The sequence below is a fragment of the Lytechinus pictus genome, unplaced genomic scaffold (genome assembly GCF_037042905.1).
Source record: "Lytechinus pictus isolate F3 Inbred unplaced genomic scaffold, Lp3.0 scaffold_19, whole genome shotgun sequence".
NCBI classification, from domain to species: Eukaryota; Metazoa; Echinodermata; class Echinoidea; order Temnopleuroida; family Toxopneustidae; genus Lytechinus; species Lytechinus pictus.
Window position 1 is genome coordinate 8508582 of NW_026974140.1, and position 17972 is coordinate 8526553.

General features: G+C 37.5%; 1 protein-coding gene across 1 annotated transcript in view; it reads left to right on the plus strand.

Moving 5' to 3' along the window:
• The window catches only part of LOC129260703 (guanylate cyclase soluble subunit alpha-2-like), a 149836-nt gene extending 135223 nt beyond the window's left edge, over positions 1-14613 (plus strand). The window contains exon 9 of the mRNA XM_064114581.1: positions 6316-14613. Within this exon, the coding sequence (XP_063970651.1) occupies positions 6316-6496 (181 nt within the window). The 3' untranslated portion in view covers positions 6497-14613. The remainder of the gene's footprint in view (positions 1-6315) is intronic.
• The last annotated feature ends 3359 nt before the right edge of the window (positions 14614-17972 follow it).

Genomic DNA, 17972 nt, shown 5'->3' on the forward strand with positions numbered 1-17972 from the left:
TGCATTCATATCACTTATATTACAAACCGACGTATGTTAATAACATACGCATGCTGAACATTAAATAGAACGCGGTGATTGGTCAGTTAAACGTGCGCATGGTTGATTTCAGCACGCGCATGCTAACTGTAACAAACTTTGGTATTTGCCGTTAATTACAGGGATGGCCTTCCATAGCTTACATCGGAAATGGTGCAGTCACGCCAACAAACCCGACTCCTATACGACCGATTGTATATCATTGGTAATAACATACTATCAATTATCTGCCAAGGCTTGGTTTCACTGCGGTGTGACAGTTGCATAAGGGGTGGTGTATGCGGGAGAGGGGGGGGGGGTGTTATCCATCTACCATCAAACACTCAGTGGTATTTGTTGGTAAACATATATCACTTCATCCATGCACACACGCGTAATGTAGAAGACGAAAATAATTCCCGTGGTGGTCCTCCTGCGCTGAAAACCATTTATTCTGATGAAATTCGTATACCTATCAGTAGAATTGCACAGAGCGGGGGGAAAGAATGCGACAAAACGTAGGAATTATTATCAAATAAAGATTGGAAGCGGATCCTGTAAGTGAAATCTACTTACTTTAATCCTTGTTTAGATTTGTTAGGGTGTTTGAGTTTTGCCTTCACAGCGCTGAACGCACTGTGAAGCAAACCCTGAAAAGTCGTGCTTTTACGACCAGGGGAAATGGAATTTCAATTTTGTGAATTATATTTGATGTTGGGGTAAGGCGTGTGATTGAACTCTACGCCAAAGGGGAGAATGTCTTTTCCTGATTGCTTAGATCGTCTGCGTTGACTCAATACATATCCATGATTTCAATATTTAACTTGTCTCGATATAATCAGTTTCGTGTAGGCCTACATCCTTATAATGTACGTGCATAACCACATGTTTTCCTTGCCGCTCTTAAGCCTATATATAAATATAGCTCTTCATTTGCATCAACTATTTGTACGCAGAATTAATCCTGGGGGATAGGTTCACATATTACATCATTGATACCACTAGCGTACCTACGGGGGGTGCAGAGGGGGCAGTCTGCCCCCCCCCCCTGACGAGCCACAACCCATGCAAAGGACGTATCCCTGCCCCCCTGACGAGCTTGAAGACCTTTATTGCCCTCCCTGACGTGCTTGAAGACCCTTTTTTTTCTTCTTTTTTTTTTGCTTGTCAAATTTTTTGGCGGACGGTTTTGCCCCCCCCCTGTGAAAAATCCCAGGTACGCCACTGATTGATACTGATCATTTATTGTTTAAACATTACCCAAGACGTATAGCCATTTATTAGCTTCTTCAGTATAGAATACATGAAACGATTGTCGAATTTGATTCTACAAAATAATGTGCAAAATTGCAACGTTATACCCCCATCTCACTAGGAAGGCGATCGTGGCGACCATGGCGATCTGTGTAAATCCCGCAAATCGTAGCAGAATCTTCCTCGAATTCTATTTTTAGCCTGCGAGACGATTGCACTGCAACTTCTATGCGACCGACCTGCGCTGAAGGCGATGGTAATACGCTGAAAGTACGACGATGCCACTTTCTTGCGACGATTCGAGGCAGATGTGATGCGCTGCTTCTGCGATCAAATCGATCGTACAACGAGGCTCATACGCTAATTAGGACCTCGGTACGGTGGTGCTACGAATGAAGCGATTATGTTACGTTCATGATGGGCTCTTGAAACGATTTCAAGCAATCGGCATACTAATCGCGGCACATGACACATTTTTCAGTCGATTGCCAACCTCCGACCAACATGGATGTCCAGAATTTGGTTGGACTTATACATCTTGGCATTAAAAAAGAACATCAGTTAAAAGTTGAATGCGAGGACAGGAGAAGGAGGAGGCCAAAAAGATACAGGGTCCGATCCTGGCTGTCACCTAAGTCATAATATACAATATTTTTAAAATTTCATTCAAAAGATGTCGATGAGCCTAATAGTTAATATGAGGGATGCATCCAGAATTTCATAAAAGAGCATAAAAATCTTTGATTTTCTGTTTATTTTTTTCCACAAAAGTTTGTCACTCAAAAATATTTGGTAATTCCTTTCAAATTTGCTGACAAGAAGTAGTCTACTGATGTGAAAGCACTCATAAAAAGGGAGGGGGAGGGGGGCACAATGCCAGAATCTCCCTAAAGATTGCCTTTCCCAATCAATACATTAGTGATCGAATCATTAACAAAATTTGATGTTGTCTACTGTCACTGTGGTTAGAATTCAATTTATTTTCAAAACATAATCAATTTATTTATTTCTGCAGAGGTAACCCATTTCGCCATCAAGACATGTGAGCGTCTTTTTTCTCTTTCCAGCTGGCTCAGCAGTAAGATTTTCATCCTCCTCCTGTACCCCTCCTCTTCCTCCTCTACCTCCTCCTCCTCTACCCCCACCATAACCCCTTGATCTTCCTCTTCGACCGCCGGCCTAAGAGGGGTAGCTTGGGCAGCTTTCCCTTTTCTGGTCCTTTTTCTGGGAGGTATGTTTGAAAACGCCGTGGTATCGCCTCGTAATCTGTTGCAAATATGATAATCCGCCACCATCGGCACGGTGTTTTATAGCAGCGCGGACGGTTGTTGCGCAATCGCTGCCCAGTCATCAGCGGCGCAGCAAAAGCGCAACGCGAACGCCTGTAGCGGGCTGAGAACGTGTGCCACATGGGCCACATGTCACCCAAAGAAGGAAGCATCGTGGTGGAAGCTGTGTGAAGCGTGTCGAGCGCAAGGCAGTCGCCTTGTAAACGGAAGCAGCGTAGCAGAATTGTCTTGGGAACGGGCCTGAAAACCACGGGCGATCGGTGCCGCTTTTAATGCGCTTATACTACGCTTTATGCGTTGGGGCTCCGTTACAGCTACGAATTTGTCGTTTGTAATACGCTCATGACTCGATTGATGCGCTTTAGCACCTCCACGATCTCGCTACGTAAGTTTTGAACATGTTCAAAATTTTGTGGCGACCAGGAAGATGGTGGCGATCCTTGCCGCATCAGAAAAGATCAAGGTACGACGGAGAAGATTGAAAAGATCAAGGCACGATCAAGCTACGTTATACCACGCTTTGTCGATTTTTGACGATCGCAGTGGAATTGCCATCTAGTGAGATGGGGGTATTAGCGTGGCGAGGTTTAAGATCACGTCTAATGAGATTCGTGCGTATACATGTATATCGTCATATCTCATTGGTATCTATCTATCGTCCCTATATTAAACCACGGACCCTACTCATGTTGTCTATGATTAAACATTGTATGATATTACATATAAAAGTATCAATTTGGGAATGAATTGAAGGTCCCTCATTTGAGTAAAAGGAAAAATCAGATTCAAATACACACACGGACGGCGCCATTGTACTTTAAAAGGTTGGGACAAGAAGAGCCAAATGTGACTGTTTTTCCTTATTTTTTAAATTTATTATACAGATACACGACACCTGTTGTTAAGTGTTCTTCCTTTTTTCGTCTTTCCTTCCCCTCTCTCCACTTTTTTTTACTAATTGAAAAGTGATAGTAGCGGTCGCCCTCTTCCCGTTTATCACTGCGCTTTAATAGTCTTCAAAACAGTGCATAAGATTGAAACCAGTAGCGTAACCTGGAAAGCTAATACCTGGGGGATGATACCCCCCCCCGTAAAAAATTAAATCAAAGCATTTCCGAGAGAATCCCCTCCCTCAAAAAAAGAGAAAGGTAATCAAAATTCGGTGGGGCACTCTGCTTGACCCTACCCTCCCCCTTCCCCGGGATGGTGTAAGCTAGCGATTAAAAGTTTTCCATTTGTAGCCTTGCATATTATTTGAATTTGTACTAAGCCGTACCTTCTGCCAAAAACCGAAGACAAAAATAAATTTAAAAAATGACGGGGAGAGTTTCATGAAAGGACTTTATCCGGCAGTTACCATAGAAACAGTACCTTATAGCAATCAAATCTATGAAAAATGTCAGATCTCACAACTTGTCGGAAAAAATGTTGATGGAACGTTTCCCAGATGGGGGGGGGGGGTCGCAAAGATTTAAAGACGCAATTTTCGACGATCAATACTTTTTATCAGTATCCAAATACGATGGTACGTTTATAATCATGTTTTTTTTATTAGTGGAACATGTTTCTACATACATGTATCTTGATTAGAATTATCATCATTACATATTGCTGAGGTCGACGGCGACCAAGTAATTTCTGACGCCATTTTGACCAATAAACACAATATCAGTCACGCGACACGATACATGTATATCCTACCGACCAACCTAACGTGTAAAATGTGTTTTTTTGTGGTTGTATTAGAAAATTGGTCTATTATAAAATTGCATATTAGTATGAGGCGACGAAGCAAACCACATCGTTTTCATAACGTAACCACAGGGAATAAACCTGTGTTGTATGATGAAGTATTAAAATGCAATTCACATTGCCACATCGTAACTGGTATAAAGGAAAGTATTGCAAATGTGTCATGTCGTATTTTCATGTTTGCAGTATAATGGACCATCATTTAAAAGGAGATGTTTCCCTTTGCATACAGCCTTCACTAAAAAAATATAAATTCAGTCATCCATGAATACATCATTAAAGTAATGCGATTTGTTGAGTTTATATTAGATGTTCAATGGGGGAGCTACTCGCATTGTTACGTCACAACATGACAACTTGGAGAAATCATTACTCTGCAGTTTTGATGGCTCTTAAACCAACCTTAAAGTGTTACTTTTTCATTCGCTGTTTTTATGAATTGAAATAAAGTAACTTTACACCTGGGTGGACGTTGCCTTTAAAAGGAACGTGCCACACACCTTGATTCTTGTTTAATGCTTCAGTCACATTTCCCCTATGTCGGCCATTACGCGAGTCGAAAACAGCCGTTTCATTTTTATTGGAACCACCTATATGTAGCTGGTATTAAAAAATGTTAAAACGGCTGTTTTCGACTCGCCGTACGGCAGCCGTAGGGGAAATGTGACTGCGCCATAAAACGACCTTTTTTTAAGAAATAATTATGATTGCCATGGTCAGAATGCTTTGTAATAACTGTCATGCAACTGGACTCGAGTGTGTTGTATGATGTGACCTGTCCGTAAATGCACTTAAATCACACAATATTTCTTGGTTCAGTGAGTTGACATGTGAAAAACAAGTATTAACCGTACAGCTGTTTCAGGTGATTCAGTATTGGTCTTAAGTTAAACATTTTGTAACTGTCTTATTTCTGTTTCTTAACGCACAACTGTGAACACGTTACTGAAATTAAGTAATGCATATATTTGACGAATGATGAATTTTCTCCTGGCATTATATTTACAATTATTTTCGAGGGCGTAAAAGTTAGGTTTGTCAATTATTGGCAGGTTATCTCATTGTAATGTTGTCGTGAAAGCGCCAATTTAACAAACTTTGTGTCAATTCGGAAATGCACGCCTCGTGAACCTACGTGCAAACACGATATAATTGACGTTTTAGTGATTTTTGTGCGTGACTTCACAAAGGAATGATACTTGAATAGTATAACGCTCCGTTGTGTCACTGCGTGTTTGGGGTAGATTTTGCAACTCAATCGTGTTTTGAAGAAATGTCACGTTTCTCAGAGATTGGTTTATATAGGCAATTATGTGAATTTTGACTATCAATTGGATGTTGTTATCTACAGGAATAATGTGATGTGAACATCGTTATTTTCCTTGGTTGGCTCTTATATCACCGAGGAGATTTGGTGACACGAGTACATGTAGTAGAAAACAAATTGAACCATGAATATTTTATACAATTTGCCACGGCTTTCCTTCATTTGTATTATACTGTATAACAACTAAAAGTTATATTGCTATTATTATTATTACTATAATAACTATTATTATTGTTCTGATTATTTTATTGTCATTATTATCACTATTAGTATTATTACTATTATTAATATTGTTAATGTTATGATTATTTTCATTGTTATTAATACTGTCATCATTATTATTATTATTATTAATAGTAGTAGTCGTACAATATAAAAACGCTGTTTAAAAATTTAAGCACGTTGTTTAAGCCCGTCACTCTTACATATAATTTTTTTTAAAGTTGTTAAAATTCTTGTTTACATTGTTTGAAAAAAGTTCAAACAATTTCAACAGTTTTTTTTTTGTTAGAATGACGGGCTTAAGCAACGTGCTTAAGATTGTAAACAAAGTTTTTACAGGGTAGTAGTAGTAGTAGTAGTCACAGTCACAACATGGTGCTACAGTAAATATATCATCACTATATTATAGCATTCTTCTAATGGCTATTCTCATTTACGATCCCATTTTCACAGCCTTCTCGCTGAAACCGGAGTTTATCATTTCGAGGAGCGAGCACGAGACACACTTCCCGACACCTTCCCTGCTAACATCCCCGGCAACCCTTACTTTCTCTATGGCTACGATACCAACCCCGATGACCCCGTGGACGCAGAACTCTTCGGAGACAAGAAGCACGTCGAGATACCGACGTAATCACGAAGAAATCTGCGCAATCTCTTCTCCTTTTCGCGATTTGATATCATCAGAACAAGGTAGACCCTGGGTTCCGTAACACCAAGGTTAGCCATCAATCGCCACATGACAATCGCCAATCAGGATTGGCCATGCATGCGTATTTTATTCAAAACACTGACTAGGAACCAATCAGAAGTGTTCTTTCATACATGCTATCAATTACATACATTTTTTGTTACGGGGCCCTAATCATCTGCGAGGTTTTAATCTGACAGTTCATTAATTGCATGCGTTCAAATTAGACGACTGCAGGTGCGTTCGAGAGCTTTCTCAATTTGTGTCCTATTGTTTTTAGATTCAGGCCTATGTAGCACACACACAATGGCTGATTTGTTTTGATTTTATTTAGTTTTGGACGCTATATTTTATGTTGGCTTAACGTGCAGATTTTCCATCGGAGCAATCGTCGCCGGAGTAAATGTCATGGAACAGGGAAATATCCCCTACCCTCCAACCTCACACTTGACCCATTGGTCTCCACCAACCGTACCATGTGGTATGTCGTGTCCCTTTCGTGTGCCCCTTTTTTTTTGGGGGGGGGGGAAGGGGGTCGTTCTGAGATCTTGGACCCGCCGCCTGAACATAATTTTTATTTGACAAAATTAATGTACAGTAGTTGTAACCTTGACGACAAACCTCATTGAAACATAGTATTATCTAAATTCCATATACTGCTCCTAATACTTCAAAAGATCATTTTGAATTTGACTTGATGATTAAGATTTACATTGTCTTTTAAAAAGTGAAAAACAAACTAGCATCGAATGCGAAGGCTTCTCCATTGACATGGCGTTAAAAAATGTGAACATTCGACATCGTTGTCTTGCTGATGGTTGATATTAAGTAAATGAATTGTCAGATTATAATTTGGTCATAGTGATTAGTGTAAAATAGACTAGAAAGTGTTCTTATTAATGAAATCTTAATGATGATGAAGGGAACGTAGTGTTTTGTCTCCCACCAATTATTTGAACCTGATTAAAAACATGATGGAGTTTATACACGAGAAATTCTTTTTCAGATGAGTGTGTTTATGGCGTGATCTTCATGACGCAATGGAAATAATATTTTGATTTTAGAATTGCAAAAGACGGAATGTATTTCTCTATAGAAATTATGTGAGTTATACGATGAGAGGGCTTGTAATTCAAAATGTAAAACATAGATAAGACCGTCCAGTCACATTCGCTCATTCAATGCATACATGTCTATTGGCAACGCGACCTCATTATGCCGATAAGTGGCAGGTGATATGGGCGGAGCCAGGCCTAGCCAATCTAGGATTCTTATCTCATGCGCATGCTCCGTAATTCAAACTCATATTGCGTCATTGGCAGAAGTCTGAGAGACTGTGTTATCAGTCTTAAGAACTCATTAATTTTTGGATGATGTATTTGTCTGTAGGGGTCTTCATGTGTTGAGTATTATAAATGCAATAAAGGTGTTTTAGGACTTGTGTGTATGCATTTCATAAAGAGATCTGAGTACCATTTACCATGTGTTCAATCTGTAATGTGATCACCTTTGTATGCTGAATGATCTTCTTTTTATTTGTTCATGATGAAAACAAATTGTTTAAACGGATCAATAACAATGAGAAAAACTGTTTTACAGGAAAGAATGTTTCTGTTTATACGTGAATAACTCTCATAACATATTGGCATATCATTAGTAACAGCAAGAGGGCATACTAACGGGTATTTTGGAACCTGGTGAGTGTTTTATAAAGCTGTTTTATAAGTTACGAAGGACTGTGCTCACGACTGGTGACCCTTTCTCGTGCTAAATGATATATCCCTCTGTAGCTGAAATAGCACCCAAGAACATGTTCCAATCGTGCGCAAAGTCGTGCGTAACTTTTACGAACAGCTTTATAAAACTCCAACTCGATGCGATTCTTAATTATCGATTATTGACACTTTCATTGCATTCTGTAGATGTAACGTGTTAATTTATCTTGTACAGATTATTAATCTTTGTAATTGTTTATTTTGGAGATAAAATATGTCAATATTATTTTTTTCTAATACGCTGTGTAATCAAAGAATATTTAAACTGAAAGTAACCAAGTTTTAGGAGTTCACAGGAGAAAACTATCGTTCAGGCGATCGTGTTCTAATGTAGCAGTTGTAATTCTGCTTCATTATACATTATATCTGTTATGTAATGTGTTTTTTTTTCTGTGTCGTTTCCCTTACAATCAAACAGGCTTCATTTATGAACTATCCATTATCTTTACTTAACACATAGAGGTAGATTTCATATTAAATATCTTCACTTACAGAAAATGTAGAAATAAAACTGTATAGCTCTTGTATATTGTGTGATCTCTGTTTTTATATCATTTTTTTCATAAAACTATTTTTTGTTTCCATGTTCTTTCTTTTCGGTGATTGATACAAAGCTTTGGAAAAGCTACGGCATGCTGAAATGGATCAAAATGTGTATTTTTTCTTATTTTCTTATCTTTGTATGGTATGTGAAACACATTAGACATGAAATAGACACTGTATATAGAAACCAATGTGAGACTAATCATGCTAATCATCTAAAGTGTATGGTTTTATCTTTCGGTTCCAACGTTCCCACATCATGATTTCTGAAGATATCTATAACCGATTAATGAGAAAAGAAGTATTTTGGGGACAAAACGGTTTATAATTATCATCGGGTTATTTTCTTATCTTTGTATGGTATCTGAAAAGAAAATCAGTCATAAAATAACCTCTGTATATACAAACCAATGTGAGACGTCAAGATAAATTTTATCATGTATGATATAGCCTATTGTGAGGAGACAATTTCCAGTTTGGTGGATTTTTTTATTATTTTTTAACAAAATATCTAACCAGATCAAGCGCATCCTGACAATTATTTTTCTCTTGTTTATTGCATGCGTTACAAAAGAACTAAGATTGTTTTTTTTTTTCTTTCTAGAATCACGAACCACCACCAGCGCTTCTATCATACTGTGGGTACACTAAGCCGTATAAATTTCATTTTGACTGCATTATCTTGCCATAATTACCAAGTAATATTATGTTTGGTCCAGGTCTACCAATTTTCGACATAAATCTCTCAGCTGTTCATCATGATTCGAAGTGCATTTCCAATAGATTAACTATGTTTTAGAATACGTCCCCGTTGCAATTGCAAAAATTCATAATACCAGTACACATATTCATGAAAAAAAAAGTTTCACGAATGCACATGCAAGTCATCCCATTACAATTTATCTGCTTAAAAAAACTAACTGTTAATAGATTCTTATGTTGCTAATATTGCCGTTTAATCCACATAATAATAATTCTAACATTTCTTTAGTTTGGATCTTAGAAAGGTACAAAGCGCATTACATATAAGGTATTTACAGTGAAGCGAAACATAAACATATAAAGAAAGAAAGAAAGACCAGTGCTGGCAAGCAGGAAGTAAGTTGTGAAGGTGACGGTCCTTGTGTAATCACCATGACTGTGGCAAAAAGAAAGTTATGAACGGAAACGACTCTTCGAGAAATTGATGATCTGATTTTGTAATATTTTTAAATATTTGATTATGTGGCAATGAACTTCCCGAAGGGGGATTTTCTTTTTTTAGCTTTATTACACATAAGATACTATGAACAAGAAAATTATCTTTATGCCTGATAAGGTAGATAAACTATGTACATAAATACAATTCAAGGAATAAGGCTTTAAAAAGAATGTCCTGCCCGAAGGAGGATAGTATTTCCTGCACAATTCATTTTTTCGAAAGGATGTATGGGAGGTAATGTAATTTTGGAGGTAATACCTAAAGGAGAACAATTTAGTGTTTTCAAGTATTTTTTTAAGCGTAGAGGCCGAGTTACACAACTGCTGAATATAGATTTGTCATTCGGTCGACAAAATCGGTGTATTTCCTATAGAAATGTATGGTAATCGTCGCGTCATTGTTACGTAGATGGTTGAGAGATTAACGGGTCACTAGTGTGCTGTGTGCGCGGTATTCATGTCTATGTTGTGTTGATCCTATATGCGTCAATTATGATGATCGTGTTGCTTAAGGGATTTTCCGTTGGGATATCCTAAAAAGACGCCTATCAAATGAAATCTATATATATATAGAACAAGACATCGGAAACTGAAATGAATTGAAGTACATCTTTCATTTCATTGCCTAACTCATTCCTAGAAATACTAACGAAATCTCCGGTGCAAAGCTTTGGTATCGATTCATGATGGCGGACTTATTAATAAGGACAAAGCTAATCATCTTAAGTGTATGGTTTAACTCGGGGGAAAACACGTTTGTACCACTTTTCCTCCGTCACATCATGATTTCTGAAGAAATATTCTCAAAGGGTTTAACGGGCTTGCAAAATTATAAACCAAGGTATGCCAAATCAACTGGTGTACCTTTTCGTCTTACATGATATCACTTTTAGTCAAAATACTGCATAGGCTTTGACGTCACGGACGAGGGCATCTAAAATGATGTCAAGCCATGGTGAAAACTTACCTTCATCGTAATAATGGCATCCCCCCCCGTCTCCCTCTCACCCTCTCTTTCTCTACAGAACTTTAGCGCCCTTTTACAATGAAAGACGTTTCCTTTTCATTTCATAGTGTTTGAGTAACGATCACCATATCTTGCTTTGGCTAACTTGAGAAATGTGACTTTTTCTGATTTAGGAAGTAGGCTGTAGTGGTCAAAGAAAGTTTTAACACAAAAATGAGGAAAAGGGTGTTATAAAAGACCTTAAAATACAGTCTGCAAGTTAATTTCCTATATTGCCTCACAACTACAATGGATTTACCGTGATAACAAATAGAAATCTGAATTAAAAACTTAATCAAATGGTATCATGTAGTATGATATTTCTTCAAACGCCAACTTCATACCTGTTTGTTCTTGTTTAAAATGAATGTCAAAGGTGTGAGTGGTAGGCCTACGTTTTCCCCCTACAAGATTACCGGATATTAAATAATATTAATAGATCAATACATTAGTACATTTTGATATGTTCATCAAATTGTATGAACGGTCATTTTAGTCGATGTAAGATCTAAGTGAACTTCAATCGTGACATCCATAGTCAATGTGGTCTTTCCATTCCTAAGGAAACTCGGCACCCTGATAAGTACCCTGATAATTAACTTGGTTGATATTTTCCTGCAAAATAAAAATTCTTAACCTAAATATGTAAGAAGTTTCAAATGAGGCTCGCGAGGTGTTCTGTAACATTTTTTTTATATTAAAATCGAATAGGGTAAAGAGAAGGGTGTATAGTAGCACGTTGCTTGACACCAATCCACGGAGGAGTTGGGAGTTGAAAGTCAAGTAACTATGTCCTTTGGGCTTGTCTCTTCATTTATTTTCCCGCCCGAAACTCGACCAAGGATTTGGTACGCAAAGAAAGCTGCGGTAGCGTCGTGTGTCACGTCACATTGCGTTACTGAAGTCGGCGAACCCCTATTTTCTAAGCCCCGTCCAGCTTATCGACTCACCAACAAGGAAAATATTAATTCGAGACTACGATGGATAAGTAATGTCATGGCAGATTTGCGCGCGTCTTTGCGAAAAGTCGGGATAGTATGCGAGCGGTACTTTCCGATACGCATGTTACTATCTTCTCAAGATATATGAAAAAGTGGCGATGAGCGCGGGCCGTTCTTAATTTAACGTGTTTGCAATGTATATAATGTTTATTACAATTGACCTTAATTCTCTTCTGTTAGACTTTGTGCGATTGCAGATGTATTTTTTTATTAAACTTTTTAAACAACAAAACCAAGGAAGTGCAAGATCAGCAGAGGTTGCAAGTGTATCTTAGCACATAATCAACAAAGGATTTATTTAATCTTGGTTTAATTTTTATTTAACCGCTGTCGCGAAATTCCCCAAACGTGATTAGCCTGTGTTTTATTCTTAGTCTAATAATAAATCTACCCGTATTTGGAATATCTGGAATAGATACAATAGTATGTAAAGTTTTAGTCTGAACTCCAGACTAGCCCTACCCAATGGTCAATTTGAGAAATGACCGAAGGACGTGACCAGCTGCGCCTTCACACACGCTGGCATTTCTTTCTTGTACCATTTGAACATGGGGACATGACACCCTACGCTGCTCAAGGGGTTCCCCGAGATGAATCCAATAGCTGCGTGGTCTTGGCCAGATCGCATTCCTGCGCCAAGAACAAACGAGCAAACAGAAGATAGAGGATAGTGCCTCCAAAACAGGAAGGCAAGGCAAGAGCTTGAAATCCGAAGAACAGTACGCGAGTAAATGAGGGCAATCGCGGTAACATGATCACCGACCCATGCTCCTTTTTTCCTACACGCCCAGTACCAAAAGGTGGAAGATCTCTACCGCAATTGTAAGAGTATTATCATCTGAGCGTGGCTAGGTTCCCTTTCTCCCTCGCTGACGTTGTCCAACTTTTTTTTCTGGAGAAGGGATAACCTTCACCTACTGTCCATAGAATAATCCATACAAGTAATCACCAAATTGACAAATTTTATTTTTCTTTCGGAATAAGCGGCTGTCGAAAGTTTTTCAGGTGGTGAGCAAAGTAATATGTATTTTCCTCTTTTCATTCATTTGGTTCGTTTTTAGTAAAGATTATAATGCATATTCGCATTTCCTGACCACTCTCATTTGGCCTTAATGCTTCCATTATATCATAATCATAAGAATATCTGTGTCTTGTTTCTCCTCCGTTACATAGTAATAGTGAGTTATAAAAGAAACTTGAGTCTTCTTGGATTTCCAGTGTAACTTACTTCAAGTTCATATTTGCACAATAAAAATCTTGTCGTTTACGCTGCAAACAATGTCCTCAAAGGCCCATTGATTTAAAATGAAAGTCTATCAATTCTACCCCCACCCCCTCCCCCATGCATGATGTAATATTATGAACCCCTCAGTTATCTGTCTTGGGGCCTCTACTTTTCCATCGGTAGTAACACAAAGGCAAACAAAACTGCTATTAAAACTTATAGATATGTTCAGGTTGTTTAAAAGCTCTTGTGAGTCGATGTACCCCACCTGTCGTGAAAAACGTATATTTTTTGTTTAAAGGATTGTACATATTTCTTATAAGCCTGAGGAATCCCTAGTTATAGTAATTCTATTATCATTACTTTATTATCCTTCAGTATCATGTAACTGGTGTTATTTCGTACCTACTTATTGTGTTACAATGATGTTGTCTTGCCTATTCGATTAACAAATTTAGAAAACGGTAGTATTATATTTCTGATACCAGAAAGGGGTTGATACAAATTTGTGACATTAAGCAATATTTTCAGAACACGATAGGCCTTGCGCAGTATACACCGATTCCATTATTATGTATTTATGCTTCGCCCTACAAATACATTTTGTGTTTCAAAAGATGCATAGTATGTGAGTTCTAGGAGTTCTAGGAACTCTGACTTCTTAGGGCATGGCAAATAGTTGAAATGGTTATTTTATTCGTGTTCTTATTATCAGTGGAAACTGATGAATCAATCAATTTAAATATTGATGGGGCATTTGAAGATATATGGCATTATGTTTGAGACAAGTTGAAGAGATAGAATGTCATTGTGTGTATTTTTTGTATTTTCGTAGATTCATCGCGCTAGAATATTTTAGAAAAAGAGAACTTTAGATGCAATAGTATTGATAAAAAGAGTGTTATAATAAATACCTCATATCGTGCTACGAGACTATTCGTATTATGTAACTGTTTTGCGACGATAAGTGTATAGTGTTTTCAGCTGAAGAAACATACCATCGAAGATCTCAATATGTCGTGTTTGTACATATATATATATTTTCTTTTTCTGACTGTCATCAATATTCGAGAGTGTGCCCTGAATAGTCTAAAATTGTGAAAAATCTATTCCGTTAATTGGATAAGGTCGAAAGGATCTTGCAGTAGTCTATTTCATCTATTATTTCAATTCTAGGACTATACCAATTTATGGCATGTAAGACATCTTGTATATTAATGTATATTGAATAATGCAATGTACCATAACATATTTATCTAACACTCATGTCTGAACCCGTTTGGATCTTAAATAAATTATATAACTGTTTGCATCAACTGAGTGAACACGTGTGTTTAATTTCATGTTACGTTCCTCATTCGAGAAAATTGAATTAAAGGAATACATAGAGTTGGATGGCAGAGATAATGAATTCAGTGAGATTTAGTTTGTATTATAAATGTAATCACATACAAATTTTACCCCTTAGGACGTTGTAGGTTTTACGGAATAGATTATCGTGGCTGGGCTGTTAAAACCTCCTATCACAAAATATAAAAACTTTAGGGGCAGCTTAGATAAACCTGTATTTTAGAAATATGGCAATGGTGACAATTTTATATTGTATGAAAACATTCTCCTGATACCTGTCAATAATTCTTTCTAGGCAAAAGAAGGTTGTTACCCATGTTATCACTCTAAAATCAAACTTGTTCTGAGCTGTTTTCAAAACATCTTAATTTTGAGATACAAGGTTTTAACAGCCCAGAGACATTATGTATGCTTTAGAGAAAATTATATGTAAATCCTTATACTTCATTTGATTTATCCCCGGTTCCTAGCAAGAACACCTGCGCACACTCATCAACGCCAAGTACTACGTTCGACTGAAATGATTCAAATTTAAAAATAATGTTTGATTTGTAGGTATAAAATGATATTGACAATAACATGTTAGGTTGGTTTTTTGTACTTAATCCATCAAACAAACCCGCAAACCATCACACACACACACACGCACCTCACGGTAAATCACATGAAATACATTTTTTTTTACTTTATGTATGACAAACCAATGTATGTAGAATTTACTCAATAAAGTTATTGAGTATTATGTATTAATTCACACCTTATTCTAACATGTCCTATGGGAGATGAATATAATTATGTTCTGCTAAGTTTCCACTGAATGGCTCGGGTGACTGTTATCATATGTGCAATAAGGAAGGAGAGAGAAATATACTCCGAGAGAAAGATAGAGAGAGAGAGAGAGTGGGGAGGGAGAGACAGGTGAACAGAGATAGGGAGAGTCAGTGAGAGAGGGGGAGAGAGAGGATAAAACACAAGAAGTCGGAGAGAGAGAGGGGGGCAGATAGAAATAGATACATGGAGGGAGAGGGGGTTGGACCGATAAGGGAAAGGGGAAGAAAGTTACTGACCCCAACCTTTTTTGTGATGATCAATTTTTGACATATTATGTTGTTGATTTTTATCTCTTGATGAACGCTTTCCATATTTGTACCATTTGAACGTGCTACATTTCCATTAAGACACAGGAAACGACGCCATTGAAATGTAAATTATCCGTTCCCTAACTGCATCATGGTTTTGGAAATTAAACAGAATAGTTTCCTGTGTCATCAATGAAGGCAGTTGAAATAAATTGTTATGACCTCTGGCGTATCCTTTTTGCATGGATTAAGTTTTTAAAAATGAAAAATGTGATCAATATAAATTGCGATAAATATGTGCATATTGCATGTCATGGGCATTTAAAACCCGGCGAACCCTGATTCGGGTTGAAAATGGTTAGATTTCTTAAAATAGATTAAAATTCAACGAGCAAAACATTAAAATGTCATCAAATTACTAGTCAAACCATTTTGTTTTCATTTTTCGAGGGCAAAATTTGAAAAAATATTACCTCATATAATAAAATACAAAAGAATAAGTTGGGATATGACATCATCAGCTTGCTCATTGCATATTCATGAAGACATGCACAGAACAGTTTCACTAAAATAAAGAAATTACACATGTACAACAGCTTTGGCAACTGTTAGAAGAAAAAAAACTGTTGCTAAAGCTGTTGTATATGCATAATTTCTCACATTTTTATAATTTGTTCCATTCATACATGTATTGCATCTAAGCACTTGCTTTGATCCAGCTGAAACATGGCGGCTTGTCATTGTTCAAAACTCATCTACACCCGACAAAGGAAATTTAATTTAATTGGTGGGGTCAAATATATGTTTACCTGACGGTCAATCGGATCGGGGTGGCCATAGACAATAACAAATCTCTGTGGCCAAGTGGTTAAGGCACCGGCGCTATAAGCTGGGGCCCGAGTTCAATTCTCGGCAGATATATTTTTGCGGCCTCACCAATGATTCCAAAGGCTAGATAGCTCTGGCTGGGGAACCTTGATTTAATCGACGCCTACCATTGTTCTCTTCATTATATTAATACCTTTCACAATATTAATAATGTTTATGTGAAAATGTATGTCGGGGCGCAGGTGTATGTATATGTATATACTGTATAATTTAAGGTCGAAACATCTCGCTCTTGCCCCCCCCCCCCCCCCACTCATTCTACTGCAATTTCCACTATTCATAAAAAAAAAACAAGTGTAGTTTGGGCAAGAAAGTGTCTGAAATTGATTATCCCACTGTGCTTCCCTCTGCAGCTTGCGAGCTCGAGCAAGCCTGGGGCGCAACACTGACGGTAAGTCTCACCGGTATGCCCAAGCGTTGGTTGCGTTTGTAGCGAGTTTAACGGCCGAATGTTACCTACAGTCTCTTTTCACACCCTGCGGGATCCGGCGATAGCCGGAGCTCTCACCCAGTTAGAATTAGGCTCCTTAATTACATTCTTCGAGATCTACTTTGAATTCAGAAGTACGACACAGGGTGCTCCAAAAAAAAAGGGAATGGAATCAGATTTCTTGATAGAATATAACAGATGGTTTGATTTGGTTTTGGTTTTATTCACGTTTAAAATACATGAAAATATAAACAAAATATAAATTGTATGATAAAATTAATATATAAAAAAAAATGTAACAAAATCACAAAAAAGGGGGGAAATCAATTAACCATTTAATACCGAACAATCTAGAACTTATATCGTATAGGGATAACCCGTTTCAATCTGTTTTTCCCCCAGGGTCCCTGGATATAAATAAATTGAATTAATTTCAAAATATCTATGACAAATACAGATTAATATAAAAAGAAATATGAAGATGTAATATGAAGGATGTATGAACTTGCGGTGCAAGATCAGACCCCCCTCCCCCCATCTAGACAGACGATCCCAGAGCATTTTGGGATAAAAAGTTTGGAGAATAGGAAGGGGATAGATATTTGCGTATCCTGCCACTTTTTGTCTTTGCTGAATCCCCCGCCCCGCCCCCCCCCCAAAAAAAAAAAAAAATTATGATAAATCACTGCGCAACACCGATTAATATCAACACATAACCAGGCCTCTGAACCTATACTAGTTTAAGGCAGGTTGAAATGTACATAAAAAGTGATATTGCATAAACACTAAACACTGGTTTAAAAAGAGACCAATCACAACATATCTGCATTAATATTATGAGAGGTGAGTTTAAGGCGGACTTGTTACATGAGCAAAAACAAAATTTAAAAAAGCTAACAAAAAATATATAGAACTTTGACGT